The 13,383-nt window shown below is 47.6% G+C and overlaps 1 protein-coding gene across 1 annotated transcript in view; it reads left to right on the forward strand.

The window, feature by feature from the left end:
* The window catches only part of LOC135573637 (rho GTPase-activating protein SYDE1-like), an 84,556-nt gene extending 73,391 nt beyond the window's left edge, over window positions 1–11,165 (forward strand). Inside the window, 2 exon segments of the mRNA XM_065022932.1 lie at window positions 5,070–5,352; window positions 10,659–11,165. Of these exon segments, the coding sequence (XP_064879004.1) occupies window positions 5,070–5,352; window positions 10,659–11,137 (762 nt within the window). The 3' untranslated portion in view covers window positions 11,138–11,165.
* Window positions 11,166–13,383: the final 2,218 nt, after the last annotated feature.

Below are 13,383 nucleotides of genomic sequence, written 5' to 3' on the forward strand. Positions count from 1 at the left end.
AAGGGTTCACGGAGAGTTAGGTAGGGTTAGATAGGGTTAGGTAGGGTTATATAGGGTTAGATAGGGTTTAGTAGGGTTAGATTTACATTTACATTTACATTTACATTTAAGTCATTTAGCAGACGCTCTTACCCAGAGCGACTTACAAATTGGTGCTTTCACCTTATGACATCCAGTGGAACAGCCACTTTACAATAGTGCATCTAGGTCTTTTAAGGGTGGGGGGGGGGAGAAGGATTACTTTATCCTATCCTAGGTATTCCTTAAAGAGGTGGGGTTTCAGGTGTCTCCGGAAGGTGGTGATTGACTCCGCTGTCCTGGCGTCGTGAGGGAGTTTGTTCCACCATTGGGGGGCCAGAGCAGCGAACAGTTTTGACTGGGCTGAGCGGGAACTGTACTTCCTCAGTGGTAGGGAGGCGAGCAGGCCAGAGGTGGATGAACGCAGTGCCCTTGTTTGGGTGTAGGGCCTGATCAGAGCCTGGAGGTACTGAGGTGCCGTTCCCCTCACAGCTCCGTAGGCAAGCACCATGGTCTTGTAGCGGATGCGAGCTTCAACTGGAAGCCAGTGGAGAGAGCGGAGGAGCGGGGTGACGTGAGAGAACTTGGGAAGGTTGAACACCAGACGGGCTGCGGCGTTCTGGATGAGTTGTAGGGGTTTAATGGCACAGGCAGGGAGCCCAGCCAACAGCGAGTTGCAGTAATCCAGACGGGAGATGACAAGTGCCTGGATTAGGACCTGCGCCGCTTCCTGTGTGAGGCAGGGTCGTACTCTGCGGATGTTGTAGAGCATGAACCTACAGGAACGGGCCACCGCCTTGATGTTATTTGAGAACTACAGGGTGTTGTCCAGGATCACGCCAAGGTTCTTAGCGCTCTGGGACGAGGACACAATGGAGTTGTCAACCGTGATGGCGAGATCATGGAACGGGCAGTCCTTCCCCGGGAGGAAGAGCAGCTCCGTCTTGCCGAGGTTCAGCTTGAGGTGATGATCCGTCATCCACACTGATATATCTGCCAGACATGCAGAGATGCGATTCGCCACCTGGTCGTCAGAAGGGGGAAAGGAGAAGATTAATTGTGTGTCGTCTGCATAGCAATGATAGGAGAGACCATGTGAGGTTATGACAGAGCCAAGTGACTTGGTGTATAGCGAGAATAGGAGAGGGCCTAGAACAGAGCCCTGGGGACACCAGTGGTGAGAGCACGTGGTGAGGAGACGGATTCTCGCCACGCCACCTGGTAGGAGCGACCTGTCAGGTAGGACGCAATCCAAGCGTGGGCGCGCCGGAGATGCCCAACTCGGAGAGGGTGGAGAGGAGGATCTGATGGTTCACAGTATCGAAGGCAGCCGATAGGTCTAGAAGGATGAGAGCAGAGGAGAGTGAGTTAGCTTTAGCAGTGCGGAGCGCCTCCGTGATACAGAGAAGAGCAGTCTCAGTTGAATGACTAGTCTTGAAACCTGACTGATTTGGATCAAGAAGGTCATTCTGAGAGAGATAGCGGGAGAGCTGGCCAAGGACGGCACGTTCAAGAGTTTTGGAGAGAAAAGAAAGAAGGGATACTGGTCTGTAGTTGTTGACATCGGAGGGATCGAGTGTAGGTTTTTTCAGAAGGGGTGCAACTCTCGCTCTCTTGAAGACGGGAGGGACGTAGCCAGCGGTCAGGGATGAGTTGATGAGCGAGGTGAGGTAAGGGAGAAGGTCACCGGAGATGGTCTGGAGAAGAGAGGAGGTGATAGGGTCAAGCGGGCAGGTTGTTGGGCGGCCGGCCGTCACAAGACGCGAGATGTCATCTGGAGAGAGAGGGGAGAAAGAGGTCAGAGCACAGGGTAGGGCAGTGTGAGCAGAACCAGCGGTGTCGTTTGACTTAGCAAACGAGGATCGGATGTCGTCGACCTTCTTTTCAAAATGGTTGTGAAGTCATCTGCAGAGAGGGAGGAGGGGGAGGGGAGGAGGATTCAAGAGGGAGGAGAAGGTGGCAAAGAGCTTCCTAGGGTTAGAGGCAGATGCTTGGAATTTAGAGTGGTAGAAAGTGGCTTTAGCAGCAGAGACAGAGGAGGAAAATGTAGAGAGGAGGGAGTGAAAGGACGCCAGGTCCGCAGGGAGGCGAGTTTTCCTCCATTTCCGCTCGGCTGCCCGGAGCCCTGTTCTGTGAGCTCGCAATGAGTCGTCGAGCCACGGAGCGGGAGGGGAGGACCGAGCCGGCCTGGAGGATAGGGGACATAGAGAGTCAAAGGATGCAGAAAGGGAGGAGAGGAGGGTTGAGGAGGCAGAATCAGGAGATAGGTTGGAGAAGGTTTGAGCAGAGGGAAGAGATGATAGGATGGAAGAGGAGAGAGTAGCGGGGGAGAGAGAGCGAAGGTTGGGACGGCGCGATACCATCCAGTAGGGGCAGTGTGGGAAGTGTTGGATGAGAGCGAGAGGGAAAAGGATACAAGGTAGTGGTCGGAGACTTGGAGGGGAGTTGCAATGAGGTCAGTGGAAGAACAGCATCTAGTAAAGATGAGGTTGAGCGTATTGCCTGCCTTGTGAGTAGGGGGGAAGGTGAGAGGGTGAGGTCAAAGAGGAGAGGAGTGGAAAGAAGGAGGCAGAGAGGAATGAGTCAAAGGTAGACGTGGGGAGGTTAAAGTCGCCCAGAACTGTGAGAGGTGAGCCGTCCTCAGGAAAGGAGCTTATCAAGGCATCAAGCTCATCGATGAACTCTCCGAGGGAACCTGGAGGGCGATAAATGATAAGGATGTTAAGCTTGAAAGGGCTGGTAACTGTGACAGCATGGAATTCAAAGGAGGCGATAGACAGATGGGTAAGGGGAGAAAGAGAGAATGACCACTTGGGAGAGATGAGGATCCCGGTGCCACCACCCGCTGACCAGAAGCTCTCGGGGTGTGCGAGAGCACGTGGGCGGACGAAGAGAGAGCAGTAGGAGTAGCGGTGTTGTCTGTGGTGATCCATGTTTCCGTCAGAGCCAAGAAGTCGAGGGACTGGAGGGAGGCATAGGCTGAGATGAACTCTACCTTGTTGGCCGCAGATCGGCAGTTCCAGAGGCTACCGGAGACCTGGAACTCCACGTGGGTCGTGCGCGCTGGGACCACCAGATTAGGGTGGCCGCGGCCATGCGGTGTGGAGCGTTTGTATGGTCTGTGCAGAGAGGAGAGAACAGGGATAGACAGACACATAGTTGACAGGCTAGAGAAGAGGCTACGCTAATGCAGAGGAGATTGGAATGACAAGTGGACTACACGTCTCGAATGTTCAGAAAGTTAAGCTTACGTAGCAAGAATCTAATTGACTAAAATGATTAAAATGATACAGTACTGCTGAGGTAGGCTAGCTGCGTTGTTGACACTACCCTAATCAAGTCGTTCCGTTGAGTGTGAAGTTTCTACAATGCTGCTCGGGGGCTAGCTGGCTAGCTAGCAGTGGGCTAGCTGGCTAGAAAAGCAATTATCTTTGCAGTGTTGCTAGTTAGCGCTACGATCAAACAAATCACACCGTTGACTGTAATGAAATGAAATGAGAACGACAATAGCGTTGGCTGGCTAGCTAACCTAGACAAAAATCGCTCACTCTAAGACTACACAATTATCTTTGAAAACAAAGTAGCTAGCTAGGGTTAGGTAGATTAGGTGGTAGCAAAGACAACTATGTAGCTAGCTAACACTACACTAATCAAGTCGTTCAGTTGAGTGTGATAGTTACTACAGTGCTACGGTAGACGGTGAACGTGTTGGGCAGATGCAATTATCTTTGATACAACGACGACTATGTAGCTAGCTAAGAAGAAATTGCTAAGATTAGACAAATCAGACCGTTGTACTATAATGAAATGTAATGAAATGTAATGAAAAAGTTATACAACCTGCAGAGCGCGGATGCGACGGCTCGCTCAACCCAAACTTTTTAGAAGGGTTAGACAGGGTTAGGTAGGGTTATATAGGGTTAGGTAGGGATAGGTAGGGTTAGGTAGGGTTAGGTAGGGTTAGGTAGGGTTAGGTAGGGTTAGGTACATTGTGTTAATAGGGTTAGGTAAGTTAGGTAAATAGGGTTAAAAGGTAGGGTTGGTAGAGTTAGGTAGGGTTAGATAGGGTTCCAGTGTGTTAGGTAGGGTTAGGTAGGGTTAGGTAGGGTTAGGTAGAGTTAGATAGGGTTAGGTAGAGTTAGGTAGGGTTAGATAGGGTTAGGTAGGGTTAGATAGGGTTAGATAGGGTTAGGTAGGGTTAGATAGGGTTAGGTAGGGTTAGGTAGGGTTATAGAGGGTTAGATAGGGTTAGGTAGGGTTAGGTAGGGTTATAGGGTTAGGTAGGGGTAGGTAGGGTTGGGTAGGGGCTAGGGTTTGGTTATAGAGCTAGGTTAGGTAGGGTTAGGTAGGGTTAGGTAGGGTTAGATAGGGTTAGGTAGAGTTAGGTAGGGTTAGATAGGGTTAGATAGGGTTAGATAGGGTTAGATAGGGTTAGATAGGGTTAGGTAGGGTTAGATAGGGTTAGGTAGGGGTAGGTAGGGTTAGATAGGGTTAGGTAGGGTTAGGTAAAGGGTTAGGTTGTCTGTAACTCTGCTGTCTCCTCTCTAGACCATCATATTCTATCTAGTCCTCCCCTGTCTCCTCCCTCTAACCCTCTGTTGGTGTTCTCTAACCCCTTCTCTCTCTCCAGTCCTCCCTGTCTAACCCTCTTCCCTCTCTCCAGTCCTCCCTGTCTAACCCTCTTCTCTCTCTCTCCAGTCCAGTCCTCCCTGTCTAACCCTCTTCCTCTTCTCTCCAGTCCTCCCTGTCTAAACCCTCTTCTTCCCTCTCTCCAGTCCTCCCTGTCCAGTCCTCCCTGTCCCTCTCTCCAGTCCTCCCTGTCTAACCCTCTTCTCTCTCTCTCCAGTCCTCCCTGTCTAACCCTCTCCCCTCTCCCCTCTCCCCAGGCCAACCTCTCTCTGCTCCTGGACCATCTGAGCCTTGTTGCCTCCTACAGTGACTGTAACCCTCTCCCCTCTCTCCAGGCCACCTTCTCTCTGCTCCTGGACCATCTGAGCCTCGTTGCCTCCTCCAGTGACTGTAACCCTCTCCCCTCTCCCCTCTCTCTCCAGGCCACCCTCTCTCTGCTCCTGGACCATCTGAGCCTCGTTGCCTCCTACAGTGACTGTAACCGAATGAACTGTCAGAACCTGGCTGTGTGTTTCGGCCCGGTGCTCCTGACCCCCACCCAGGAGTCCTGGAGACCCACTGCACCAGGACAGGGCGGGCAGGGCGGGCGCGGGGGGAGCTGTGGAAGGGGCGGACGGAGTTTTGCTCACAGCGAGGAGATCGCCAGTGCTGTGGACTTCAAGAGACACATCGAGGCCTTGCATTACCTGTTGCAGCTCTGGCCCAGTAAGTGTCCGTTGGGACAAAGCGGGCCGACATTTCCAACGGTCCAAACTGATGGATATGACCTCACTACAACCAGAGAAATATCTTTGTTAGGTCGTTTCAACCAGTCTTCCTGTACTATTCAGTGCCTTTGGAAAGTATTCAGACCCCTTGACTTTTTCCCCACGTTGTTACGTTGCAGCCTTATTCTAAAATCGATTAAATCATTTTTTTCCCTCATCACTTCATACACTTATCAATATGGCCAAAAGTACGTGGACACCTGCTCGTCAAACATCTCATTCCAAAACCACGGGCATCAAATGGAGTTGGTCCCCCTTAGCTGCTATAACAGCCTCCACTCTTCTGGGAAGGCTTTCCCCTAGATGTTGGAACATTGCTGCTATAACAGCCACTCTTCTGGGAAGGCTTTCCACTAGATGTTGGTACATTGCTGCTATAACAGCCTCCACTCTTCTGGGAAGGCTTTCCCCTAGATGTTGGAACATTGCTGCTATAACAGCCACTCTTCTGGGAAGGCTTTCCACTAGATGTTGGAACATTGCTGCTATAACAGCCACTCTTCTGGGAAGGCTTTCCACTAGATGTTGGAACATTGCTGCTATAACAGCCTCCAGTCTTCTGAGAAGGCTTTCCACTAGATGTTGGAACATTGCTGCTATAACAGCCTCCAGTCTTCTGGGAAGGCTTTCCACTAGATGTAGGAACATTGCTGCTATAACAGCCTCCAGTCTTCTGGGAAGGCTTTCCACTAGATGTAGGAACATTGCTGCTATAACAGCCTCCAGTCTTCTGGGAAGGCTTTCCACTAGATGTTGGAACATTGCTGCTATAACAGCCTCCACTCTTCTGGGAAGGCTTTCCACTAGATGTTGGAACATTGCTGCTATAACAGCCTCCACTCTTCTGGGAAGGCTTTCCACTAGATGTTGGAACATTGCTGCTATAACAGCCTCCAGTCTTCTGGGAAGGCTTTCCACTAGATGTAGGAACATTGCTGCTATAACAGCCTCCAGTCTTCTGGGAAGGCTTTCCACTAGATGTAGGAACATTGCTGCTATAACAGCCTCCACTCTTCTGGGAAGGCTTTCCCCTAGATGTTGGAACATTGCTGCTATAACAGCCACTCTTCTGGGAAGGCTTTCCACTAGATGTTGGTACATTGCTGCTATAACAGCCTCCACTCTTCTGGGAAGGCTTTCCCCTAGATGTTGGAACATTGCTGCTATAACAGCCACTCTTCTGGGAAGGCTTTCCACTAGATGTTGGAACATTGCTGCTATAACAGCCACTCTTCTGGGAAGGCTTTCCACTAGATGTTGGAACATTGCTGCTATAACAGCCTCCACTCTTCTGAGAAGGCTTTCCACTAGATGTTGGAACATTGCTGCTATAACAGCCTCCAGTCTTCTGGGAAGGCTTTCCACTAGATGTAGGAACATTGCTGCTATAACAGCCTCCAGTCTTCTGGGAAGGCTTTCCACTAGATGTAGGAACATTGCTGCTATAACAGCCTCCAGTCTTCTGGGAAGGCTTTCCACTAGATGTTGGAACATTGCTGCTATAACAGCCTCCACTCTTCTGGGAAGGCTTTCCACTAGATGTTGGTACATTGCTGCTATAACAGCCTCCACTCTTCTGGGAAGGCTTTCCACTAGATGTTGGAACATTGCTGCTATAACAGCCTCCACTCTTCTGGGAAGGCTTTCCACTAGATGTTGGAACATTGCTGCTATAACAGCCTCCAGTCTTCTGGGAAGGCTTTCCACTAGATGTAGGAACATTGCTGCTATAACAGCCTCCAGTCTTCTGGGAAGGCTTTCCACTAGATGTAGGAACATTGCTGCTATAACAGCCTCCAGTCGTCTGGGAAGGCTTTCCACTAGATGTAGGAACATTGCTGCTATAACAGCCTCCACTCTTCTGGGAAGGCTTTCCACTAGATGTAGGAACATTGCTGCTATAACAGCCTCCACTCTTCTGGGAAGGCTTTCCACTAGATGTTGGAACATTGCTGCTATAACAGCCTCCCTCTTCTGGGAAGGCTTTCCACTAGATGTAGGAACATTGCTGCTATAACAGCCTCCACTCTTCTGGGAAGGCTTTCCACTAGATGTTGGAACATTGCTGCTATAACAGCCTCCACTCTTCTGGGAAGGCTTTCCACTAGATGTTGGAACATTGCTGCTATAACAGCCTCCAGTCTTCTGTGAAGGCTTTCCACTAGATGTAGGAACATTGCTGCTATAACAGCCTCCAGTCTTCTGGGAAGGCTTTCCACTAGATGTAGGAACATTGCTGCTATATCAGCCTCCACTCTTCTGGGAAGGCTTTCCACTAGATGTTGGAACATTGCTGCTATAACAGCCTCCACTCTTCTGGGAAGGCTTTCCACTAGATGTTGGACCATTGCTGCTATAACAGCCTCCAGTCTTCTGGGAAGGCTTTCCACTAGATGTAGGAACATTGCTGCTATAACAGCCTGCACTCTTCTGGGAAGGCTTTCCACTAGATGTAGGAACATTGCTGCTATAACAGCCTCCACTCTTCTGGGAAGGCTTTCCACTAGATGTAGGAACATTGCTGCTATAACAGCCTCCAGTCTTCTGGGAAGGCTTTCCACTAGATGTAGGAACATTGCTGCTATATCAGCCTCCACTCTTCTGGGAAGGCTTTCCACTAGATGTTGGAACATTGCTGCTATAACAGCCTCCAGTCTTCTGGGAAGGCTTTCCACTAGATGTTGGAACATTGCTGCTATAACAGCCTCCACTCTTCTGGGAAGGCTTTCCACTAGATGTTGGAACATTGCTGCTATAACAGCCTCCACTCTTCTGGGAAGGCTTTCCACTAGATGCTGGTACATTGCTGCTATAACAGCCTCCACTCTTCTGGGAAGGCTTTCCACTAGATGTTGGAACATTGCTGCTATAACAGCCTCCACTCTTCTGGGAAGGCTTTCCACTAGATGTAGGAACATTGCTGCTATAACAGCCTGCACTCTTCTGGGAAGGCTTTCCACTAGATGTAGGAACATTGCTGCTATAACAGCCTCCACTCTTCTGGGAAGGCTTTCCACTAGATGTAGGAACATTGCTGCGGGAATCAGTTTGGAACTCGGTGTTGCAACCGAGGGTAGCCTAGTGGTTAGAGCGTTGGTCTAGTAACCGGAAGGTTGCAAGTTTAAACCCCCGAGCTGACAAGGTACAAATCTGTCGTTCTGCCACTGAACAGGCAGTTAACCCACTGTTCCCAGGCCGTCATTGAAAATAAGAATTTGTTCTTAACCTCTTGCTTCTACTCGGGACGCTTGCGTCCCAACTAGAGCTCTGGAAATGCAAATGCGCTACGCTAAATGCTAATAGTATTAGTTAAAACTCAAAAGTTCATTTAAAATACACATGCAGGGTATCGAATTAAAGCTACACTCGTTGTGAATCCAGGCAACAAGTCAGATTTTTAAAATGCTTTTCGGCGAAAGCATGAGAAGCTATTATCTGATAGCATGTAACACCCCAAAAGACCCGCAGGGGACGTAAACAAAATAATTAGCATTTCGGCGTTACACAAACCGCACAATAAAATAGAAAACATTCATTACCTTTCACCATCTTCTTTGTTGGCACTCCTAGATGTCCCATAAACACTATTTGGGTCTTTATTTCGATTAAATCGGTCCATATAAAGCCTAGATATCGTTATATGTAGACTGTGTGATAAACGAAAAAAACATAGTTTCAAAACGTAACGTCATTTTTAAAATTCAAAAAGTCGACGATAAACTTTCACAAAACACTTCGAAATACGTTTGTAATGCAACTTTAGGTATTAGTAAACGTTAATAAGCAATAAAATTCATCAGGAGGCGATGTAAAGATCATTAGCTGTCCGTCTGGAAAAATGTCCGGCTAGAAACTCAACGAAAATATCCGGTCCTAGACCTGAGGAGATACGGTGCCCTGCATGTGTTTGACCAAGAAAAAACTCGAAGGGAAATGACAAGACTCTAGACACCGTGTGGAAGCTGTAGGTACTGCAACCTCAGTCAATTAATTGTGGTTCACCTTTATCAATGGGTTCAAGTAGCGCATGGATATATTTTCCCATTTTCAGTGATCAGTTTTTCCTGTGCTTTTCGATGTAAATGCCGTTCTGGTAAAGCCACAGCAGTGATTTAACCAGTTTTATAAACGTCTGAGTGTTTTCTATCCACACAGACTAAGCAAATGCATATACTATATTCCTGGCATGAGTAGCAGGACGCTGAAATGTTGCGCGATTTTTAACAGAATGTTCAAAAAAGTAGAGGGTCGACTTAAGAGGTTAACTGACTTAAATAAAGGTTAAAAAAAAAAAATTTAAAAACACGCTACGCACTACAGCACTCGGTGGCCCCGTTCCGTGAGCTTGTGTGGCCTACCACTTCGCTGCTGAGCCGTTGTTGCTCCTAGACGTTTCCACTTCACAATAACAGCACTTACAGTTGACCAGGGCAGCTCTAGCAGGGCAGAAATTTGACCAACTGACTTGTTGGAAAGGTGGCACCCTGACTCTTGGGGCCTCCCGAGGGGCGCAGCAGGTCTAAGGCACTGCATCTCAGTGCAAGAGGTGTCACTACAGACCCTGGTTTGATTCCACCTGCTGTGATTGGGAGTCCCCATAGGGCGGCACACAATTGGCCCAGTGTCGTCCGGGTTAGGGTAGGCCGTCATTTTAAATAAGAATTTGTTCTTATAACTGACTTGCCTAGTTAAATAAAGGTTAAATAAAAATAAAAAAATCGAATGATGACGATTGGTTGTCTATGGAGATTGCATGGCTGTGTGCTCGATTTTATACACCTGTCAGCAACGGCTGTGACTGAAATAGCCGAATCCACTAATTTGAAGGGGTGTCCACATACTTTAGTATATATATATATATATACAGTATATCACAAAAGTGAGTATATCCCTCACATTTTTTCCTGGATGTCATAAGGTGAAAGCACCAATTTGTAAGTCGCTCTGGATAAGAGCGTCTGCTAAATGACTTAAATGTAAATGTATCCCTCACATTTTTGTAAATATTTGAGTATATCTTTTCATGTGACAACACTGAAGCAATGACACTCTGCTACAATGTAAAGTAGTGAGTGTACAGCTTGTATAACAGTGTAAATTTGCTGTCCCCTCAAAATAACTCAACACACAGCCATTAATGTCTAAACCGCTGGCAACTAAAGTGAGTACACCCCCTAAGTGAAAATGTCCAGAACATCATCATCTCTGGGTTTTGAAACCTTTCCTCTCTTTCCTTCTCCTTAGTTCCTACAGACAGAGTGACAGACAACCCCGACTCTCCCACCCTCCTCCAGCCCTCCTGCAGTTCAGACGTGCCTCCTTCCCCTCCCAGCCCCATGCCCCATAACCCCCTGCCGCGGCGCTGCCAGCGTGGCATGTCACTGCCTCTGGACCTCCCGGGGGACGAAGTGGGCGTGGTGTCGCGACGTGGGCGGGGCCGACTGGAGAGCCCGCCCTGTAACCGGTATGCTGGCGACTGGAGCGTGTGTGGGCGGGACTTCCTGTCCGGCGGCGATGCGGACTACGACGAGGTGGCAGGGAGCGACAGTGAGGAAGAGGAGGAAGAGAGGGAGGTGAAGAAGGTGGAGTGGACTCAGTACGTAGACGACTTAGTTCTGGACTTTGACGCCCCGTTTACCTGCAGACTGAGTCTCAAAGACTTTGATACGCTGATATCAGACCTGGAGAGAGAGCTGTCCAAACAGATAAACATCTGTCTCTGAGAGGGAGAGGAGAGGAGAGGAGAGGAGAAGAGGGGAGAGGAGAGAGGAGGGGAGGAGAGAGGAGAAGGAGGGGAGGAGAGAGGAGAAGAGGAGGAGGAGGGGAGAGGAGGAGAGGAGAGGAGGAGGAAAGGATGTGAGAGGAGGAGTAGGCAGTAGAAGAGGGGAGATGAGAGGAGAGGATGGGAGGAGGACGGGAGAAAAGGAAAAGCTTCATTTCTGGTGTTTTCTCCGAATGCTGGTTCTCCTACAAACAAGTGACAACATTCTCGTCTTTGATCACACAAGGACACCTTATTTGTAGAGACGTGGACCAGTGAAGTTCTTGACAATTCATTGTTTGTAAAATCCTAGATTCTAATGCCATGTAAGGCTGCAACGCCTGCCAGACTCTGTTATGTTGTCAGTCATGTGTCTTTATTTATTTCTTCCATTTAAGGTCTATTTTTTAAGAAGGATTTGTTGATGTAATTCCAATTATTTATTCTCTAAATTCCAGTGAAGGGTGAAGGAGAGGACTTTAATAATTTTGGATAAAATAATGCATTGAAAATATACAGTACAAAGGTTTGGACACCTACTCATTCAAGGGTTTTTCTTTATTTTTAAAAACTATTTTCTACGATGAAATAACACATATTGAATCACATATGGAATCATGTAGTAACCAAAAAAAGTGTTAATCAAACTATATTTTATTATTTGAGATTCTTCAAAGTCACCATCCTTTGCCTTGATGACAGCTTTGCACACTCTTGGCATTCTCTCAACCAGCTTCACCTGGAATGCTTTTCCCAACAGTCTTGAATGAGTTCATACATATGCTGATCACTTGTTGGCTGCTTTTCCTTCACTCTGCTGTCTAACGCATCCCAAACCATCTCAATTGAGTTGAGGTCGGGTGATTGTGGAGACCAGGTCATCTGATGCAGCACTCCATCACTCTCCTTCTTGGTCAAATAGCCCTTACACAGCCTGGAGGTGTGTTGGGTCATTGTCCTGTTGAAAAACAAATTATAGTTCCACTCAGCGCAAACCAGATTTGATGGCGTATCGCTGCAGAATGCCTTGAATTCTAAACAAATTACAGACAGTGTCACCAGCAAAGCACCCCCACGTCATCACACCACCTCCTCCTCCATGCTTCACGGTGGGAACCACACATGCAGAGATCATCCGTTCACCTACTCTGCGTTTCACAAACACACAGCGGTTGGAACCAAAAAATCTCAAATTAGGACTCCAGACCAAAGGACAGATATCCAACGGTCCAATGTCGTGTTTCTTGGCTCAAGCAAGTCTCTTCTAAATAAAGAAAAACCCCAATAAATAAAAACCCTTGAATGAGTAGGTGTGTCTAAACTTTTGACTGTATATTCAATTAAAATTGATGACATGTCAAAAAAATATATCTTAGTTCAAGTATTAATATGTCTGTTAATCAGATTCCAGGTTGATCTTGAGACCTGATTGTGAATTAATGAACTGAGTTGGATTTAGACACGAGCACAAGCCTTTCAGCTGAATTACAAGACACCAACGACTCACAAAACTGTCTTTCAGCTGAATTACAAGACACCAACGACTCATAAAACTGTCTTTCAGCTGAATTACAAGACACCAACGACTCACAAAACTGTCTTTCAGCTGAATTACAAGACACCAACGACTCATAAAACTGTCTTGCAGCTGAATTACAAGACACCAACGACTCATAAAACTGTCTTTCAGCTGAATTACAAGACACCAACGACTCATAAAACTGTCTTTCAGCTGAATTACAAGACACCAACGACTCATAAAACTGTCTTTCAGCTGAATTACAAGACACCAACGACTCATAAAACTGCCTTTCAGCTGAATTACAAAACACCAACGACTCATAAAACTGCCTTTCAGCTGAATTACAAGACACCAACGACTCATAAAACTGCCTTTCAGCTGAATTACAAGACACCAACGACTCATAAAACTGCCTTGCAGCTGAATTACAAGACACCAACGACTCACAAAACTGTCTTTCAGCTGAATTACAAGACACCAACGACTCACAAAACTGCCTTTCAGCTGAATTACAAGACACCAACGACTCATAAAACAGTCTTTCAGCTGAATTACAAGACACCAACGACTCACAAAACTGCCTTTCAGCTGAATTACAAGACACCAACGACTCATAAAACTGCCTTTCAGCTGAATTACAAGACACCAACGACTCATAAAACTGCCTTTCAGCTGAATTACAAGAC

Source organism: Oncorhynchus nerka, linkage group LG10 (assembly GCF_034236695.1).
Source record: "Oncorhynchus nerka isolate Pitt River linkage group LG10, Oner_Uvic_2.0, whole genome shotgun sequence".
Classification (NCBI taxonomy): Eukaryota; Metazoa; Chordata; class Actinopteri; order Salmoniformes; family Salmonidae; genus Oncorhynchus; species Oncorhynchus nerka.